Raw genomic sequence first — 20748 nt, forward strand, 5'->3', positions numbered from 1 at the left:
TTCTCTGAGTGCTGTGGTTTTCTTCATGTTAAGCAATAATATGCAATAATCAAAAGTCAGTTACTATATTATAAAGTAAGAATTACCGTGGATTTGCATTTTATTTTTGTATTAAATCCATTAATTAATAAATCAGTTGCTAAAGTGTTTGAATTCTATAAACATAGTTGTGAGAAATAAGGATTAATGAAGATATATAAACTTATTCTCACATCTCTCTTTGATTATTTTTGGCAATTTTCCTTTTTGAGAGAGAGAAGTTGTTTCAAAAGAGTTAAGATGGAGGCGAGTACTTTCAGTGTTATATTAAATATATTCATAACAATTAAAAAAAAGTATATATATTTTTTAAGTAACAATGATACAGCATTTGTTTTCATACGCCATTTTGAAAGAAAATATTTCTAAAATTCTAAAATTCTTTAATGTTTTTTCTTTAAGATTTAAAGTATATCATTAAAATACAAAAAAGTCTGATTGTGTGTTTCTTCCTAAATATAAAATTAAAACATGAAGTAAGAAGCGAGCAAAAATGCAGAAACAGCGTCAGTTTGATAATGCTCTCTCCACCTTTTCGAGAAAAAAATTATGGCATGCTATAATTTCTATTATTTTTCTCTCTCTTTCTTGCTGGTTATGATTTTGGTTTGGTTTTTCTCTGAGTGTCGTTTTGTCTGTTTTGTTTGCAGGTTCCCCCCCAGTGTCCACCCCGACCTGCTTCCTACACCCCCAGCTCCAACAACGAACCCACTCCTTACAGCCATTCGGCTGCAGCTGTTCTCAACAACCTGGACACTCTGAGGAGCTATGGCTCTGCTGGCGACGAGCTCGAGAATGTACCCCCAGACTACCTCCGCAACCTGAACCGGAGCCCCCCTGTCGTGCCCCCCGCTCCCTCATCCCTGCCCGCTCCCACCTCAGCTACTAGCGACTCGGACAGCATCCACAAACCCTGCTGGACCGACATCACCACCGACCTCAATCACATGGGTACCTATTCCGACTCCAATAAGATCAAGAACGGTAAGTGCCATGTCACCCCACCTGCTTGAGCTTACGTCGACGTATCAAGTAGTGCTTATACTAATCCTAACTTAGTTGTCTTCAGTTTTTTTGTCATTATTAATCGGTGCTTATGATACTAAATGTTCTTGCTGGTGTATTCATTGTGTCAAGGTAAGTAGAGCATAATACATGTAATACAATAAATTGTATTACATGCTTTCACATCTCTATGATGAATACAATTTGTTCTTAACCTCATCTTATAAATAAGAATACAGAGGATTAGGATTATATTTATTCTTATACTTTAACATCTCTGATAGGTGTAATTTGTCCTCAACCTTTCCACATAAAGGTATGAGGAGGTACATCAATTAAAAAGCTGTGTAAGTAGTAAGTAAAGTACCAAGCTAGATTGAGTGCTCCAACTTTTATTACATTATATTTCTGGCAGAGTGAAAATATATAGCTATAGGTTTATAGGTATGAACCCATTTGCTGTTTCCAATTCTGTATGCATTGCAGTCATTTGGATTATTATGCTAGCCCTCACATTATTCTGTTCAATCACTTCAATATTCCTTTGAGTTGATTACTGTGTCCCCAACAAGAAGATATATGTATGCCTGCTAGGTACTAACTAATAATATATGTTTAGCTGTTTATATGTCTCCTCCCCTCATATTCTTCTCTTCGTATTATATTTCTTTACTTGCGTTTTATTCATAGTCATTTTAACTGCTACTGTCATACTGTGACTGTCCATTGGGAATGGTACATTTAATTTCCATTTTGCTGCCATCTACCAGCCACAATGTACAGCTATGAATTCAGGTCTCGCGAATTAGTATTTGTGTTTGTTTTAATTGAAGTGAGAATCTATTTGACATTTGCCTTTCGAAATAACTACATTCCTTGTTATTTATGATCGAGGAAATCACTAAAAACTCTGATCAGATTGGCTGATACTAGGATTTGAACCTGTCGCCTCCTGAAGGCAAATCTAGTGTTTTACCTGTGAGTTACTTTGCTTGGTTTGTTATCATTAAATAGACCAATAATACGTCTTTCTCTGTAAGATGATGGGCTGTTAAAATGTCTATCATTATTTTAATCTGAAGCCTGTTAAACAGTATCACTTCAGTTCTCTTCACACACGAATGTTTAATAAATAACTTTTCATCTCTATTTTATTTATACTTGCTTATTATATTTTCTGTTAATTTCAAAAAGGAAATGAGGTAAATTATTGAATCTATGGCTGCGTTTCTGTTCCAAGATAAGCGATTAAAATCAGAAACTGTATTGTTTTTGTTACCATTAACACACTAATTACATCTAAGGCAGAAAATTATTAAATTAGTATAATATATACTAAGTAATGTGAAAGAATCTTTTTGATTCAAATTTAAGCTTTTGTTTCAATTTGTATAGTAATAAGAGGATAGTGAAATGGACAACAGTATTACAAATCTGTAATTAGTCCTCTGTTTGAAAGCTTAGTTTACATCACTAATTTGAAAAACCAGACTTTAATACAGAAAATTTTATTCCCTTATTAATGTACTTTATTAATAGAATTCATAATGGTTACAGATTAAATTGTGGTAAATGTAAAATTCATCAGCGAATAATAATATATCTCTATTGTATGAAATGATCTCAATATATTTGAAAGATTCTTGATAATGAAAACCAAATAAAATTGTATTTAAACATAAGTATAGTTAACAATGACATTTCAATACCTAGTAGACATATTTAGAACATTTTAATGTACTTGCGACTTTTGGGAATGAGGTATCTTTATATATTCGTTTGAGATTAACAGTTAGGCTAGATGCAATATGAAATTCTGGGTAAGTCCATTCTATTTTTAAGAATAGCATTTTTTTAATTGCTTACATTAGTATTGACGAAAGAATTAAGTTGATATTACGTAATGTGGTCTACTTTTCTTGAGATCTTAAAGTACACATTGGAATACAAGAATGATTGCACTAGCATCCGAAGTCGGAAAGTTGTAGCTAAATCAGTTGCATGAGCTTCAGGTTAGAATGTTCCAGTGCACTGCATTTGTATATCAGTTTTTATCTTCAGTTATCACTTTAAAGCATAGTGAATTTTCAATCTTATTGCTGGTGAGTTTACACACAATTTCATCATGTCTGCATTGTTTAAATCAAGCTTTAATAGAAATCAGGTCCACTATTAGACCTTCACTATGTTGACGTGATGTATTTTTTTACTATTCTCATATATTAAAACGTAGCACATGCATGGCGATATTACAGACTTTACACAACCTAAAGAGTAAAATAATTGAAATAAATGAAAACTTTCTAGATATACCAATACATCGACTTTCTAGATATACCAATACATCGAATGACAGTATAAAATATATTGGAATCTTGAGATCAGAACTAATAGAACTTTTAAAGTCGAAATTCTGTCACAAAAACATTTTGATTGAATGGCTGTGTCTTTAAACCATAATATTCAATTAATATAAGCTACAGAAATAACCAAGACGTGGAATTCAGTGAATAAATTTAACAGACATGGCAGGTCTACAGAGTAGGTCTACATATAGTAATTTAAATTACAAATCATTTGAAACGCTTATCATTTCGGCACTGAAACAACAGGATTTAAAACATCCAGTTCTAATAAAATTCTGAAAAGACCTACAAGCCACATTATAAGAAAGTTTACAGTATGTATAAGGGCAGTGCATCATTCCTAAGCCCGTAATGAACATATCTGAAAGAATAAAAGCAATTTTGATGATATAAATAATAATGATAACAGCAGTAACAATAATAATAATAATAATAATAGTCCGCCAAGTTAGCTCTGTGATAGCGTGTCTGCCTCCAGACTAGCCAGCCCGGGTACGATTCCCGGCAGGGTCAGAAATTTTCGTGTAAAATTTCAACCTCGGGACTAGGAGAGATGGCGGTGTGCAACTTCTAATCACTAGATTGTGCACCAATATCCCTGGGTTAAATCCCAAATCTCTCCGCAGTGCATATGAAGAGAAGGTATATGTCACTGTTATAGAGATTTATCTGTCAGACGTTAAGCCTGGCAACCCCTTGGTGCTATTCGACAGGAATGAGCTACGTGCTGGCAACGGGTTTCCCCTTCTCCCTTCATCTTCATCACTCATTCCAGACACTACACTTACACGAACACTTACACATACACTCACCCTAGTACATGACATAACTCTCCATAGATACACATCATGTACAGTGTGGCCCACCGATGTGGTGTACAACTAGAAAAATGAGTCACAGTCCTGCCATCTATCCGCAATATGCGGAACCCGAATCACGTAAAGTGAAGTGAGTAGGCATTGGATAAATAATAATAATAATAATAATAATAATAATAATAATAATAATAATAATAATAATAATAATAATAAATGATAATGATAATAAATGAGAATGATGATGATGATAATAATAATAATAATAATAATAATAATAATAATAATAATAATAATAATTGATTATGAATGCTTGTAATATTGTAAGACAGTTTCATAATTCTGTTTAAATGCTTCCGTAATATCACATTTTATGTAACAATTGCTGTCATATTATGATTTTAGCATTATATGTACTTACATAATATTCAACATGTGAAATAGATGACAACGATGATGATGTGATGAAGAAATATACTGCATCTAGCATATGTTATTTCTTTGTATTAAATTAGTATAGAATCTTATAATTTAATGATTAATATCGTTTCCTTATATCACTGTAATCGAAAATAATAATAAGATGATCACAAACTATTAGAAAACTTTAATTTACTCAAATGAAAAAGACCTAATTCAAGTCGAAAGCCTAACACTTCAATAACTACATAAATAAATATGGTATGTAATTCATATATACTGTCCAGTTTTTCTTATATGGTTCGTAATTGTAAAATCAGGTTAGTTCATGTAAGTATTCAAAAGTACTTTAACAATAAGATCGAATATTAAACATGACATTTTTATCTAGAGGTCTGTTTAAAGAGCCTGTGTTACTGAATGCAACTCAAGAAAACAAATTCATTAACGTCAGTAAAGTAACATAATGATGAATTAAAGTTCAAGAAAAATATATTAAATACTTTAAGATAAAAAAAAAAGTGTTTATTTTTTTCAAAACTAAACTCAGAACGTCATCACAGTCGGATAGTTTTTATAGTGTATTTATTTTCATTAAATTTGTTGATATGTAATAATTATTAGCTTTAATGAATTACTTTCTGTACCATACACCATTATTATTTGACAAATATAATGATAACAACTAATTCTCTAGATGTTTGAAGTATGTTTTTAAAATGATAAGTAAAATGATGATTGTCTCTGATTCTTACATTTTTGCAGACTTGAAGCGGCCAGTGGTTACAGATTTGTCGTCGAGAGGAGTAATCCTACCGACTGGCAGACCGGGTCGAGGGGCCCAGCAGGGAGGGGGCACTTCGGTCACCTCCACCAGTTCTGTAGATGATGATCCTCGTCTTGTAGGAGGTAAATTACAGCCATTGGTTTTGGTTTGAGCATGCCTATTACAAATAACAAGCGTGTGAATTTATGGACGCATGACTGTTAAGAATATATTGTGTCTGACATATTTTGTGTGGTTGTTGAAAGTTTCAACTAATAAAAGTAATACTATTATGAGTATTTGCTTAATAACATTTAATTAACTGGTTGTAATGTCATATACCTAAGGGAATATTATAAAGTGAAGCAAGTATCAAAGAATATATGAAACAATACCATACAAAGGATACTATTAGAATGCATAGATTTAAAATGTTATAAGTGATGACGAGTCTATATTCCAGCGAAAACTGAACATTATTTCGAACAGCTAGAGGAATAGTGAAGTCTGCGAGATAATGTTCTTATGTTCAATAGCGGTATTCAGACTTTTCCTTTAAAGAAGGTGTTTACGTATTTGAAAAAACTGAATATGTTCAACTTAATAGAGAGGATAGAAAAAAACAAAAACAAGCTTGCTAAGCATAGATACTCCATAAAGTGACACTAAACACAAACACAGAAAACGCCAAAATGTTGAATGCCTCCCTGTTACATAGAAACTGGCCAGTAGGCCTAAACATATGAAGTGGGTGACGACGACGATAATGATAATGATTATATTTTAATAATTCTCTCAGGTTAATTTGACTGTGTCTGTAAGTTTGTTCAATTTCCGTAGACTGAGAAAATGTGTTGATGTGGACTCTTCCTATAACTTCTACCCATTATGAATCTTATGTACAGTAGCTATTAATATGTAAGTATTAGATAAATGATGAAATCATTCTAACTTTTGTTGCTGCTACCCATTATGAATCTTATGTACAATAGCTATTAATATGTAAATATTAGATAAATGATGAAATCATTCTAACTTTTGTTGCTGCTGCCACTTAAAATGTCTGAGAGTTTTAAACTGCATATGAGGATCTTAAACATCATAAAATATAGGCTATATTCAGCTTTTCAAAACAGTAATGATTATACTGATTCATAAAAGTTGCCTTTATCGTCGTCGTCGTCATCATCGTGAACGTCATTGTCTTGAGCCTCAAGAATTATTCCTTATAGACATAACACTTCATGTTTCTTTCGTCTTTGTTTCGACTGATATTGTCCTGTTAGCTTGAAATTAAGTGCTAACTTAAAATCGTATCCTTTTGTGTAAAAGTCATCAGTTATTTCTTATCCATATCAAAAGCAGATCTTAAGTTCAGAATTTAGATGTGATGTTTTACCATACATAAAATGTAACAGCCCATCGTTATTATTATTATTATTATTATTATTATTATTATTATTATTATTATTATTATTATTATTATTATTATTATTATTATTATTATTATTATTATTATTATTAAACTTTGTTGAATTGCCACACGCAGCATGCAATTAGGTTGCCTATGTATGGTAGTATAGAGGAGGTGAGCGACTGCCCGGTCTCGTAGTACAAGCAGTTCATGTTAAGAGTTGTGACCGGTCCAAATAGATTGAGCAGCTACAGTTAATGTGTACCTATGTAAGCACTTGTTTTTGCATTACTGTGGTTGGAATAGTGGAGCTTAACATTTGTTCAGTGCAGACAAGAATTCAATCAAACATACTACAATGAGATTGTTGCTGTTCCAAATAATTGCCCCTGGAATACCCTTACCCCCCCAGCCAATCTTAACCCATTGGGGAACGTGGTTGAATGCTGTTCATTATTATGCAGAACATTACGGCAAAATAATGGAGATAACTGATGCATTGGATAGCACAGACAGTTCCGCTGTTGCAGCTGTAAAATCGTTGCCTTCTGAACAGCAATTGGAAGATATTCTGTTCATTGATTCTAATTTTAAAATCGTGTCCAAAAGTGTCATCCTGTTAGAATCGTCTAAACTACAACTCTCAGAAGCCCTTAATATAGCGGATAAAGTATCACAAACCGTTATCCAAAATAGCAATTCACTAATTTCAGAAAAAATTAAATGTAAGTTGAGAAACATTATTACTAAAAATTCTGCCTATTCACAGCTTCCTACTGTAAATGATGTACTATCAGGTCACGACAAGACGTCTGAAGTTCATGTACTAAAAAGTAGTGACTTTCCGTTCTTCAAATATGTACGTATTACATCGTGTGATGTTGAAGGTACATTTTCCCAAAATAAAAACTGTTTAAGTGACCATCGGAGGAGGTTACTTTGCAGTCGCTCAAAATATACGTAACTCTTCACTGCAATGCACATATTGAAGTATGATGTGAGTATCTTACATTAAATTTTAAGAGTTAATATATCTCACTATAAAATAACAATTGTGTATTTACATGTTTAAACATTTCCTACTTCAATGATCATTCATTATATTTCTTGAATGCAGGATAGAGGTTTTATTGTAACCGCAGTATACTGCTCAGTGTTTACATCAGAGGCATACTCCAGCCGTTGCACGTCCCCTTCTCATAGGCTACAATCTATACCGCGTGCGCAGTAAACTTTGCGATTCTCGTGGCAATACCACGAAGTCTAATTATTATTATTGTTGTTGTTGTTGTCACTGCACTGAACAATAAAAAAAAATGTATTGTTTTTTTATTTCTAATAAAGCTTAGAACTTGACCAGAGGCCATTCTCTTACAACATACATATGTAAACAAAGGTCTGAAATAAAAACAATACGTAAATAATAAGTAGCAAAAAAAAAAAATGTTGTATTACGGAGAAAGTTTTGCTCGTGCTTCCCAATATCAGTCATAGATGTTTGTAGAGCAGAGTGTTGGGCAGTGCTGAAAATGAGAACACAATTGAAATACATACCCTCTCAAAAGAAATTGGCATTTAACAGTAAAGACTGAAATAGAGGAAAAATCGATGTTAATACTCATCCTGTAGAGCAAGTGGAGCAACTTTCAGTATTTAGGCTATCATTGAGTTCTTAAAATACAAATGGATGTGCTAAGCATAAGATTAACAAATTTGTCAAACCATTAAATGGACATTGGTACAGATGAGACTTCTGCGAATAATAGCTTAAAATGCAAATGAGATTAATAAGAGATTTGCTGAAAATATTTAGTTACATCGAGATAATGTGCGATATCGGTATCACTATTTAGAAATATATTCAGAATAATGATTTTTGAAAATCACGAATTCTTTTAGACTACATTTCAGTAGGTTATTATAACCACGAACACCCAGAAATAAGATGAAAATATGTATTCAGAGCATGAAGTTCTTGTTTCGAACTTGAAATTATGATAATTAATCATTATTGTGGTGGTATTGCAAGTGTTGTTGGTGGTGAGGTTATGATGACGACGACGATGATGAGATGACGACAATGACGATAACAAAGGAAAAAAAGGAGAGATAGAGAGAATGCATTCTTTATTTAACTCTCCAGATACCACAACTTACTACTACCCTAGATCATATATACCCAGATTGCTCGGCCTTATAGGCTTTGACGGTAACAACTTTTCTCAGGTTTACTATGCTGCCATCTAGTTGTTACATATGGAGACACGTCATAACTCCCATTTGAAATGCATTAGCAACGGTACTGCCATCTCGTGTTCGTTTACAGCAGATGGGTGGTGATCCTGGTGGTTGTTCTCTTCAAAGTGCTGCCAATTTTAACATAGGGATGAGCAATTTGTTACATATATGATCTAGGCTACTACCAAGAGGGGTAATACAATTATCCCATCAAAATCGTATACAGATCGTTGTTAAGCATTTTAAATATAAAAATTGTGTATATTATTAACTATAGACTTACAAAAAATGTAAAAATATCAAATAATCATCGTATTTTTAAACATACAAGATGATTCAAAAGTCCTGTTCCATTTTTTTGAAAACATATACAAAATTAATTAACTTCAGGTATGTTAACTGGTGACACTACGAGGTAACATAATATTACAGTACCTGTAAATTTAAATTTGCCTCTCTTCCATTTCAGGACGAGCTCCTCAATGCTATATAGCTTTTATATGGTGGAAAACACATTGACAAGCAATGAAAGTTACAGTAGCGCTTACTATAACATAAATTGGAAATCATTTCAGTTAATTCTTAAAATTTAAATGTTCGAATACCATATATACAACCATGAGCATCTTTAAAATATTTGTTTATAATACAATAAAATCCCTCCCCCCAAAAAATTAAAGTTGTAAAAATAAATAAATAAGAATAATAAATGAAATTTTAGTTCTTTGTTGAAATTCAAATATTCGAACTCCACCTATACTGCAATGAGCATCTAGAAAAAAGGCTCTGCTAATAATTATTTCTAACAAAATCATTTTAGAAAAACCATAATACACAGAAATAAAAAATTGGGAACTAAAGGTCATGATAATATGTTGTTGTTGTTTTCTAATGCCAGGCGTTTGACAATAAAGTCATTTGACCTCTTGCACTCCAATATTTTTCAAAGATATTATCAGGTCATGATAATATAAATTCATTCATTCATAATGTTCTGCCCAAGGGCAGATCTTTCACTGCTAACCCAGCATTCTCCAGTCTTCCCTACTTTCTGCTTTCCTCTTCGTCTCCTCATATGATCCATATATCTTAGTGTTGTCTATCATCTGATATCTTCTTCTCTGAACTCTTCTCCCATTCACCATTCCTTCCAGTGTATCCTTCAGTAGGCAGTTTCAGCATCATTCCTTCTTCATGCACTCTCTCAAACACAGCTTCGTTTCATACTCTGCCTATTTCACACTCTCCATCCTTTTTTATATCCACATTTCAAATGCTTCTATTCACTTCTCTTCACTTCGTCATAATATCCACGTTTCTGTCCCATACAATGCTACACTCCACACAAAGCACTTCACTAGTCTCTTCCTTAGTTCTTTCTCCAGAGATCTGCAGAAGATGCTCCTTTTTATAACAGTATGAAAATTGTTATAAATAACACAACATAAAATAGTTTGGTAGCAGGCAAACTCAAAAGTGAAGAAAATTAAGCTACAGATTGAATTTTTAACCTTTAATTTTTATGACACAAACTACTTAGAGGGTAACAAGATCACCCCACATGGATAATGTGAATTACATCTTAAAGTAGATTAATTATTTATGTTATTCTTAATTCAAATTGTTAATATACATATAGTGGACAAATACATGGAATTTCAAAAAGAAATACTGTATGGAGAAAAAAGAAAATAATATTGAAAAATCATCAGTGTGATACTCAGTGCCAGGTATTTATGGAGATCGCGAAAATCACTACATAATAGATATACAATAGATTTTTACTGATCTTTACGAATTAAGTGATTCTGATTAATAATATGCGGATAAAACAATCGCGACAAATCGCAAAATAGAGTTCTAATAGTGAAATATGAACACATTCGCGAATTATTATTATTGCGTCGTTTTATAGCGAATTTCATATTCTGAGTTTTTTTTTTCGGATTTTTTTTCACTTGAATTTGTTATATATCCAAGTAGATTATATTACATGGTATTCCAGGTGTTCTGTTTACATTAGTGAACTCAAAAGACGAAGAATTCAACATTTCACTAATAATTTGAAAGTGTTAATCTGAGGGCTGCAAGTTTTTTTTTTTTAATGCATGTGTGTTAAATACAATCTCAATCCAACAAATATTGTCTGTTGGCCATACCGCACCTTTACCAGAATCCAACGAACCTTTAATGTTAATTATTTGGAAAGTAATATTCATACTGAGTTAATACTCCAATTCCAAAATAATTGTATTTTTCAAAATTTCTATTAATTTCCATACATACTTGCCCATGGTGATAATCCTATTACCCCTTTTGGTAGCAGGAGAGTTAAGGACCTGTTTCTAACTACAGAGATTTCTTCGAAATTAAATAAGGTAATGAAATTATAATGGTGAAGAAAACTGACATACACAAAAAAGACTTCACAAAACATACTGCACAGCTGCTTTGTCCCCCACAGACAGAGACTTGATTCCTGATTGTTGCAGGTTACCATTGGGACTGCTCAGACTGGGTGAACCGCAGTCAGAACCCTCTCCCGAACATCACCGAGGTGCCAGGCAGTGAAGTACCCGACTCGTCTAGTTTCCACAGCAATGAAAGCAATGAGTCCAACACACACCAGGGCAACATGGCCCTCCCGCCAGGTCAGTTCAGCAGTAGAGCTCTGATTTAAGGCGACTTTCATTTAACATTAATTTTTCAGGGTCCCAGTAATTATTACATATGATTAATGCATTTTTATATTCGATTTAACGTCATTCTGTTTGCTGTGGAAGCCCCATTTTACGTTAAAAATTGTTCGTAAATAATTTCTTTTAAATCCCGACTAATGCAGAAATAAATGCATTTCGATTCAACATGCAAATTACAAATTTAAACATCATTTTTAAGAGCCTGCACTTTTCTTGGTCCTTTTGCTTTCTCTTCCCAAATTCTTATCTTCCTTCCTCCATCTCGATCTTTCCGGTTCGTCGGCTGGATGGCGCAGTCGGTAGAGTGCTGGCTTTATGTGCCCGAGGTTGCAGGTTCGATCCCAGCCTAGGTTGATGGCATATAAGTGTGCGACAAGCTCATGTCAGTAGATTTACTAATATTTAAATAACTCCTGCAGGACAAAATTCCTGCACACTGGCGACGCTGATATAATCTCGGCAGTTGCGAGCATAGTTAAATAAAACATAATTTAATTTAATTTAATTTAATCTTTCCTGTTCTCTCTTCTTCTCCTTTATTTTTTTCTTCTGTCCATTACTCCTCTTGGTCCTTCTACTTTCTCTTCCCTGATCACTCTCCTCCTTTCCCCATCTCTTTTCATCTTCTGTCCTTTTTCTTTCTCTTCCTTGAGCCCTCTCCTTCCTCCTCGGTTTTTCTCCATCCCTTCTGATGTATGATTTTTCTCCTTCTTTTCTCTTCTTGGTCTTCATCTGTCGTTTTCCTTTCTTAATCCTTCTCTTTCTTCTTTCGTTTTGATTTTTCATTCTTTATCTTTGTTCTCTCTCCCTCTTCATTCTTATTGCATGCCTTCTTATTCTTTTCATATTCTCCTTACCTATGAGCCATCTGTAGCAGTTTCCATCCAAATCTTCCATCAGATTAACTTCGTAAACATGATTTCATAATGTTCGTCTTCTCCACATCTTTGCATGTTATTTGAGATTAATGCTAAAATATAAAAATATGGAAATATGAGTGAATATGAGACAAAGTGTTCGAACTATATTTTTCTCAGTAAAAGCATTAATACGAAGGAAAACGCATTTTCTGAGCAAAGTCGACAGTGGTGCATCACTTTCGACAGTGATAATAATTACATGGCAAAGTCTTTACATAAGAAATGGTGTTGAATGACATTCGAAACTGAAACAGTAAAACCCCGATAAGACGCTGTTCAAGGGACCGGGTATGAACCGCGTATTAACCAGGACCGCGTATTAGGTGGGTATACTAATTTTGACTTATATACAGTATCTATTAGCATTTTTTCTGTATTGAAATACATGATTCATGAAAGATAATACAGTATTACTCCGTTACATAATTACTGTACTGTACATCAAAGACATTTACAATATATACTGTACTCCTGGTTGAGTGTAAGAGAAGGCCTTACGGCCTTAACTCTGCCAGGTTAAATAAAGCCATTATTATTATTATTATTATTATTATTATTATTATTATTATTATTATTATTATTAATTCTTTCGGAAAAAAAAGTCATTTATAGTTGTTTGCCATGTGCATATATTCCAAGTCTTCATGTTTACCACACTTCAATTTCTGCGATTACATCCTTCCGACATCGCAGCTGTAGTGATTGAGTCGCGATTTTTTATTATCGTTCTTAATGTCGGTGATGCAATTCCTAATGAATCAGAGAATTGTGTCTGATTAAGAGTACTGTTCTCATCATACTTTCGTAAGATTTCCAATTTTTTCGCCACAGAAAGAGCTTTTTGTTTAACACTCATTGTAATCACATTCACAGACACTTCATTACACTAAAGGACAACAAACTGGCCAGCAAAAATTTCCAGAATTTTATTAAGGCCGAGTGAGGAATGCTGTTTGAGAGAGAGGGTTAGCGAGAGAGTGAGGTATTGTAACTATATGTAGGCTTTAACCACGCAGATAAGGAGTCGAATAAGAGAGGGTGGGGTATACTAAGGTATGAAGTATGAAGGTTAAATGCGCAGGTAAAGGATCGAATACCAATACTTTTCAGGTTAATGGCACCAGTGAGTTCAATGACCAAGTTGTTTCATTGCTGAAAATTACATCGAAAATATTCCACAAAATCAGCGTATTATGTGGGACTTGAGCGCAAAAAATGGGGTAGTTTATAAAGGCGTTATATATGAAATGTGCAGGGACTGGACAAAAAAGCATATTACACGGGATAGCGTAATAAGTGGGCGCGTCTTATAGAGGTTTTACTGTATGCAGATCTGCCTTACAGTTAGAAAAGATTAAACAAATATTGTTATGTTACAATACAAAATAAGTCCACCAAAAATATCATACATTACAGTATATTCAAATCAAGACTTTTACACTGGAAATTATTTTAATTAATTTCTTAACATCTGAAGTCTGGTCTCTGTGATAAGAGAATAGACTTTATTTTTTGTTTTTGTATTTCAGTGCTTGGACCAGTAGACCCAGCGCGGGATATTGAAACGCTGAATGAAGATCAGGAATCTGAATACGTTGGGGATTCAGAATGTGGCACTGAGTATGATGAGGGAGGTGGCAGCCCTAGTCTTCTGCATCATCTGCACCACAACAACCTTTTGGATGGTGCAGGAAGTGGTGGAGAACAGGAATTCCACTTCCCAGCAGCTGGCAGCTATCTGCGTCACCCGAATACTTATCTTCCACGGTATAATATCCACAGCGAGACAGAGACCAATGGTGGCCACGAGGACTCAGATGATGATGATGATGATGATGATGATGATGTGGAGCCATACGGATTCCCGAGCAGCAGGCGGCGTCACCACGATGATGAAGACAGCTCTGTCATCACAGTTCTAGGCGAGAGAGCATCCTTGCTTGGAGGCTGCACCAGTAACAGTGACCTATCAGCAAATCTCTGTGATCTGGACGACTCGGAATGCGAGGGATCTGAGCTGAAAAAATTGAACCATCGGCGAAATTGGGTACCGGCGGGGATAACGCAGACATCAGTGTGACAGGGGGCATCTTACCGGGCCCCATTGGCTCTGGTAACAGATAACACGTGACCCCCCAGTGATCTCATAGGACATCTCACAATAGGAAGTCATCGTGGCCTATGGTGATTATTTGTTGCTGGCTGGTATATTTTAAAGATCAACACGAAAGGAATTGCTGTAGGTAAGAAATGGATTTACATCTGATCGTGCTTATTTTTTTAAAGTGATTCGAACAGATACTGCAAAATTTGTTTTCGTGGAAGTGCTGAAAGAGTTAAATTGTATTTTTTTGGAAGTTGTTTCTTATGATGTGAGCGAACATTTTTGATTCAGCAGGCTGAGCACTACTAAATATTGGAGAGATGTTTATTGGCAGTTTATGCCATGTTTACATGGTCTGATATACTGCTCCTTCCCTTAAAATCCACCCTTAAAACACAGCCAAATACGTTTATTCACATGGATTTGTGCCATACTTCCAAGTTTTAAAAGTCTATTACTGAATATTTTATGTTAATTTTAAAATAAACCTCTCAGTCAATATAAAAAAATAATTTTATTTTAAGAATCATATAATTTTTTATGATTGATTGGTAGAAGTGCAGCGATATGGGAATCCTGTTGCACAATTATTTGCAAAAAGTGTTTGATCTGGCATCTCGTGTCGGTAGCAGTTTAAGGCGTGACTCCAGTGTATATATTGTCTTGTACAGTGTTTGTTTTGGTGCAACTACATAAGTTAATTCCAACTTAAACTATTATTTAATGTGGGACTTTTTATACGTATACTTTTAGTTAAAAGGAAAACTATTCTAAAATTGCCTGCCTAGTGGCCTGTCATCGAATTGAGGCAGACTTTGTTTATACTATTGACACTACAATTTGAAAGTGAATTTTAATTGCGAAGACAGAACTTCAAGCGATTTTGTATTCTGGAAAGTTAACAGGGAGTGAATAATTTGTTGTTTTATTTTATTTTTTTTTTAAGTGCTAGAAGTACTATGTGCAGAAATACAAGCACAAAATAAGAAATATCTAACTGTGATCATGGACCATGCCTCTTGCCGGAAACTCAGAATTCAGTGTAACCACCTGAGTTTTGAGTTATTTTGGTGCTAAAGTTAAAAAAAAAAACATATATATTAATATATATATTAACACAAGACTGTAGGAAAAATATGACTATATAATGACTTTATGATTTACTTTCTTTCAATGCAAAACCTGTCAAAATTGTTCTAACTTAAAATTTGACAACTAAGATGAATGATTCCTAAAGAAGAAAGTACTAGAGTGTGGTTTTATTTGTTTGTAACTTGTCCAGTTATTGTATGCTAGATGAATTTTTAATGCCCTCTGGTCTATCCACATGATGCCTTACACCATGTTCGAATGGGATGCAAATCCCTCTCTGCTCACTTGGAGAAATTGCTAATATGAGGCCGGAGGCCATTGAAACAGCTTGGACTCATGTATGTAAGTGTATTTATTTATCCATATGATTTTTTAACTTTTAAGACCATGGTTTATACTTTAATCCGTTGTACTTGGAAAGTTAGTCATACGCAACTGAGCCTTGTTCCATGCTGTTCTTCGGTACATGACAATACATAATTTACTGACATTCAGGATACGCAAGATGACATATTGTAACAGGAATTGATACTGTTCAACTAGTGTATATATATATATTTTGGTGATAACAGAATTATAATTTAATAAGATTTATGTTGTTGGCAAGGCTTCCAATTAGCTGTAATATTTAGATAAGCCATGAAATAAGAATGTTACTAATTTTTATGTTTAATTTTATTACCTTTATGGTCAGAACTGTCAACACTTTATCAACACTTTACCTCAAATACTTGAACAGGCTTTGAGCATGGATTGGTAATGTTTAGTTGTTGAAGGGAATCAGGAATCAAGTGCTACCATCACTATTCCTTCTTCTCCATTATCATCATTGGCACTGCAGTTCGTATTCAGTTAAAGTATGTGTCTCCTAGGGCCATCCAGTTTTCCTGCACTTAGTATCTTTTTATTAATGCACACATTCTGATCTTCTGAGTACATGCCTTGCCAAAATAATTTTTACTGTATTAATTTTTTAAGGTAAATGCTTTTTATTCCATTTACACTTGTTTACAATTCATTTACATTCCACAAAACTATTTCATACGGAAAAATTCATATTTGGTGTGATATCGGCAGCAAAAAATTGAAAAGTAGTCTTTTGCTTGTTCAATAGGCTGAAAGTAAATTATGTTGAAACTAATATATCACTGTTAAAAGTGGGGTAGTATGTTCTAGTGTACAACCATCACTCGTTTTTTTCTTTCAGTACAAAGAAATACCATCACTAGTGACATAATAAATGACTAACATCTTGAAAATAGACTTACCAATGCCACATTTTGAGTAAACATGTCGTCATTGATTATCCCTTCCCTTACCATTTCAGTCACTGCTATACAGAATTAACCGTAAGTAATGTCATTAATTTTAAGAGTTATTCTTTGAGATATTTCAAACAAAAAGGTTTAGTACAATTTTACTTCCTTTTCGAGAAAAAAATGATTTAATATGAAACATTTCGTAGCATATTTTGGGAAAGCTATTGAATTAATTCCCAATATGCTCAGTCAATTTAAGAGAACAGTGTACTATGATAATAAAAGATTGGAAGAATTTTAGTTTTAATTTGATTTCTTGTATGTAATTAAAATTAAATCGAAGAGTTTAAAAATAATATTTTTAATTTTGTTTTTAACATAAAATAAGCATATCGTATTTTTTTCTTTGGAGTTTTAAATGTTTTAAAATTTTATTTTTCTAATGTGAAATAGGCGTAATTATTGTTTACGTTATCTAGACTATTCAATTTAAATGGGAGTGTAGATATATTTCTTAATATTTTCAATTCAGTTTGAAATAAGTGTCTATGTTCGCTGAACATTTAATTAAAATTAGGTTGTAAAGTTTATTTTAAATTTTCCAAGATTTTGTTTAACGTGAAATGAGCATAGTCATTCTCCGTTCTCTAACACAGCTTAAATAAAAAAATTAAATGGTATATCACCTGTATTTCTTTTTATGAGCGCATGGCAATGGCCTCTAACTTCTCTGTTCAAAACAACCTAGGTGTAGGGGTTGGTTGTTCAGAGCAACACAACTTAATGTGCACTCTGTACTGATTACAGCATTGCATGGTCTCAGAATTCATATATTTTAAAATGCACATTTCTCTGGAAAACTATTCAAAAGAAAGCAAAATGGTATTTGACTTTTTTGTTGCTCTTTACTAAAGGAATCATCCACCAGAATTAATGACATTACTTTCAGCCCACCTTTTATAAATACGATTTTTTATTGATCATATTATCCAAAACAACTAAGTCGGTAGAAAGTTGCACAGAAGCTCTGTTAAAGTTTTATTCGACAACTTCACTAACAAGTGCTGATAGTATGATATACATTTACATACTGTACACAATATATTTGTGTGCAAATAGGCGAGTCTTAGTCAAATGACTATAGTGTCATATTTTGATGCTAGACGTCCTGGTTCAGTTAGTCATGGTAGCTACAACGGTTAAGAGGAGGGGCTGGCTTTAATATGATGAAAAACCAGTGAATTTAAAAATAAAAGAAAATTTTGCTTTGAAATACACTTTGATATGTGAAAAAATATTACATAAAATTTAATGCGCTACTGCAACACAATTTTTAATGCTCTGGTGTACAGGGTTTTCAAGGGGAAAGGACAGTTAAATATAATGGAAAAGATAAATTAAAAAAACAAACGCTTTAAATAAATTAATCTTCGATGTTTGAAAAATATATCACATACATTTTAACGCGCATTTATGGTCTTGTCAGCTGCTGCAACGCCATTTTTATAGCCCTGGTGCATAGGGTTTTCAAATGACACTTAACTGTGATTGCAATTTCCCTTAACTTTAATTTTTTGTTCTGTTCTGATATAGAAAGTTCTTATAATCGAAACTATTAATACTACATGCATGATATTTGCAACACACATTCTTCAGACTATTAGGAAACTTTTCTGTGTAATACTCGTAGACATTCGTTATTTGATTGTATTTGAAAAATATCCCCCCATATTTTTATGAAAGTATGGTACCTCTAAAATTCATTCTTAAAATGTAATCTTTTATCTTTAAATTTTGAAAAGTCGTATGAAAATATTATGCTCCAGACATTTTAAAGAATTTGCTTTTAGGAGTAAAATTTCAAAGAGATTTTGAATATATCTTAAACGATGGCTAATATATCCATTTTAGTATATCCTGAAGGCCTACTTTTTTCAGTAACTAATCTCGAATTTAAGTTATTTGAGCAATGATATTTCTACATACAAAAAATGAAAAGTGTACATCAATTAGGGAAAAAGTTTCAAATTATACTATCGTCTCCCTTAAGACATCACTAGCTTTGACATTGTAAAGGAAGCTACGAATCCTGCGTAAGGTCTGATTATTTGTCTGCTGTTAATGTGATGTCCCCTGTGTATTGTCTTAGGCATAGACCCAGTGTCGTGTTGACCTCATGTCACGAGAGTACCTTCATTTGTGTGTATCTGATGTGAGATTATAAACTTCTTCTCAAGTAGGTTAGAGGTCACAAAGGCTGTAGACCCATTGATGAATGAGACCCTGGTTCAAATTCCTGTTACTCCAATTTTAATTTATGATAGACTGATGCAATAGCAGGAGGAAACTGCAACATTGTGTCGTCTTTCCAAGGAGAATAATTCAGTGTGAATGATCCATGATCAGTGAGTGGTGTTATGGTTATAATGCTTGCATCTTGACCTGATTATTGTCAAACTCACCAAGGCCGACAAATTTTAGGGGGGGGGGGGGAAATTCTAATTGTGACTTCATTAGATGAGAAACTGAAATCATTGGCTCCATACAGAAAGTAAATTGCATGTAGAAATTCTTTATGTTTACAAATAAAGATGAAAAATAATTGTAATAAGTATAAATCCGTCATAACAGTGTTCTGCACAGATGCCATTACAATAACAATTTATGGATGTCTTTGGTAACAAAAGAATGGCAACATTTTAATTAAAATTGTGACTGATCTATATGTAGCAATACTTGCCAACATACATGTAAATGTACGAGTGTAAAAATTGAAAATCAATGTAAATTAAGCTAAGACCAACAACGATAATGATGGTTATCGTAATAATAATAATAATAATAATAATAATAATAATAATAATAATAATAATAATAATACTGTAAACTGGGGATACTTGAACCACCACAGAAAGTTTAATTAACTCCTACAAAAAAACGTATACCTTGAGAAACTTTCATTGCTCTCCTCTATGTTGAATCTTGCGACATACAAACCATATAGGCAAGCAGCTTTATTGCATTGTCACTATTGTTATGTATTTATTTATTGTTTTATTAGTGGCTCAAGTTGCCCAGGAAATGGGTATACTTGAGCCACCCATTTAAAAATGCTATGTGGTACACGTTAAACTTCATATGAGGTTACTTGAGTTAATAAAACCTTAAATGATAACATTTTATAGATTTGGGTACAGTATATATGTAGTTTATTATCTTTAGCTATATTCTATAATTCACTGAAATAATATGCACACATAATTTTCTTTTCTTTAATTCCAAAATTTGAATTAAAAAATTACAAAAATCACAGAAACGAAAACATCTAAACACCTGATTTGGCTCAAATATCCCCAATGTCTCACGTAACCCCACCTTATCCGGTAATAATAATAATAATAATAATAATAATAAATAGAAAATAAACGGAAATTGTGACTTAATATGGAAAGTAAGATCTAGGAGTAAACATCTGAACAGTTGGGCCAAGACACAATAATTGCTACATGATTATAATTAAGGTAATTATGATTTAATTTGTCCTTGAGTCAGTTCTTTTTTTAAATCTGGTGTAAGAAGTGTGTCATAAGAGTTCGAAATGATGTGGCGAG

The 20748-nt window shown here is 33.2% G+C and overlaps 1 protein-coding gene across 3 annotated transcripts in view; it reads left to right on the plus strand.

Annotated features, from left to right (window-relative positions):
• LOC138710218 (fat-like cadherin-related tumor suppressor homolog) overlaps positions 1-20523 on the plus strand; it is a 369088-nt gene extending 348565 nt beyond the window's left edge. For all 3 annotated transcript variants that reach the window (XM_069840878.1, XM_069840879.1, XM_069840880.1), the window contains 4 exons: positions 690-1023; positions 5411-5554; positions 11556-11714; positions 14212-20523. In XM_069840878.1, coding sequence (XP_069696979.1) covers positions 690-1023; positions 5411-5554; positions 11556-11714; positions 14212-14762 — 1188 coding nt within the window. In that variant the 3' untranslated portion in view covers positions 14763-20523. The remainder of the gene's footprint in view (positions 1-689; positions 1024-5410; positions 5555-11555; positions 11715-14211) is intronic.
• The last annotated feature ends 225 nt before the right edge of the window (positions 20524-20748 follow it).

This window comes from Periplaneta americana, chromosome 12 (genome assembly GCF_040183065.1).
Source record: "Periplaneta americana isolate PAMFEO1 chromosome 12, P.americana_PAMFEO1_priV1, whole genome shotgun sequence".
NCBI classification, from domain to species: Eukaryota; Metazoa; Arthropoda; class Insecta; order Blattodea; family Blattidae; genus Periplaneta; species Periplaneta americana.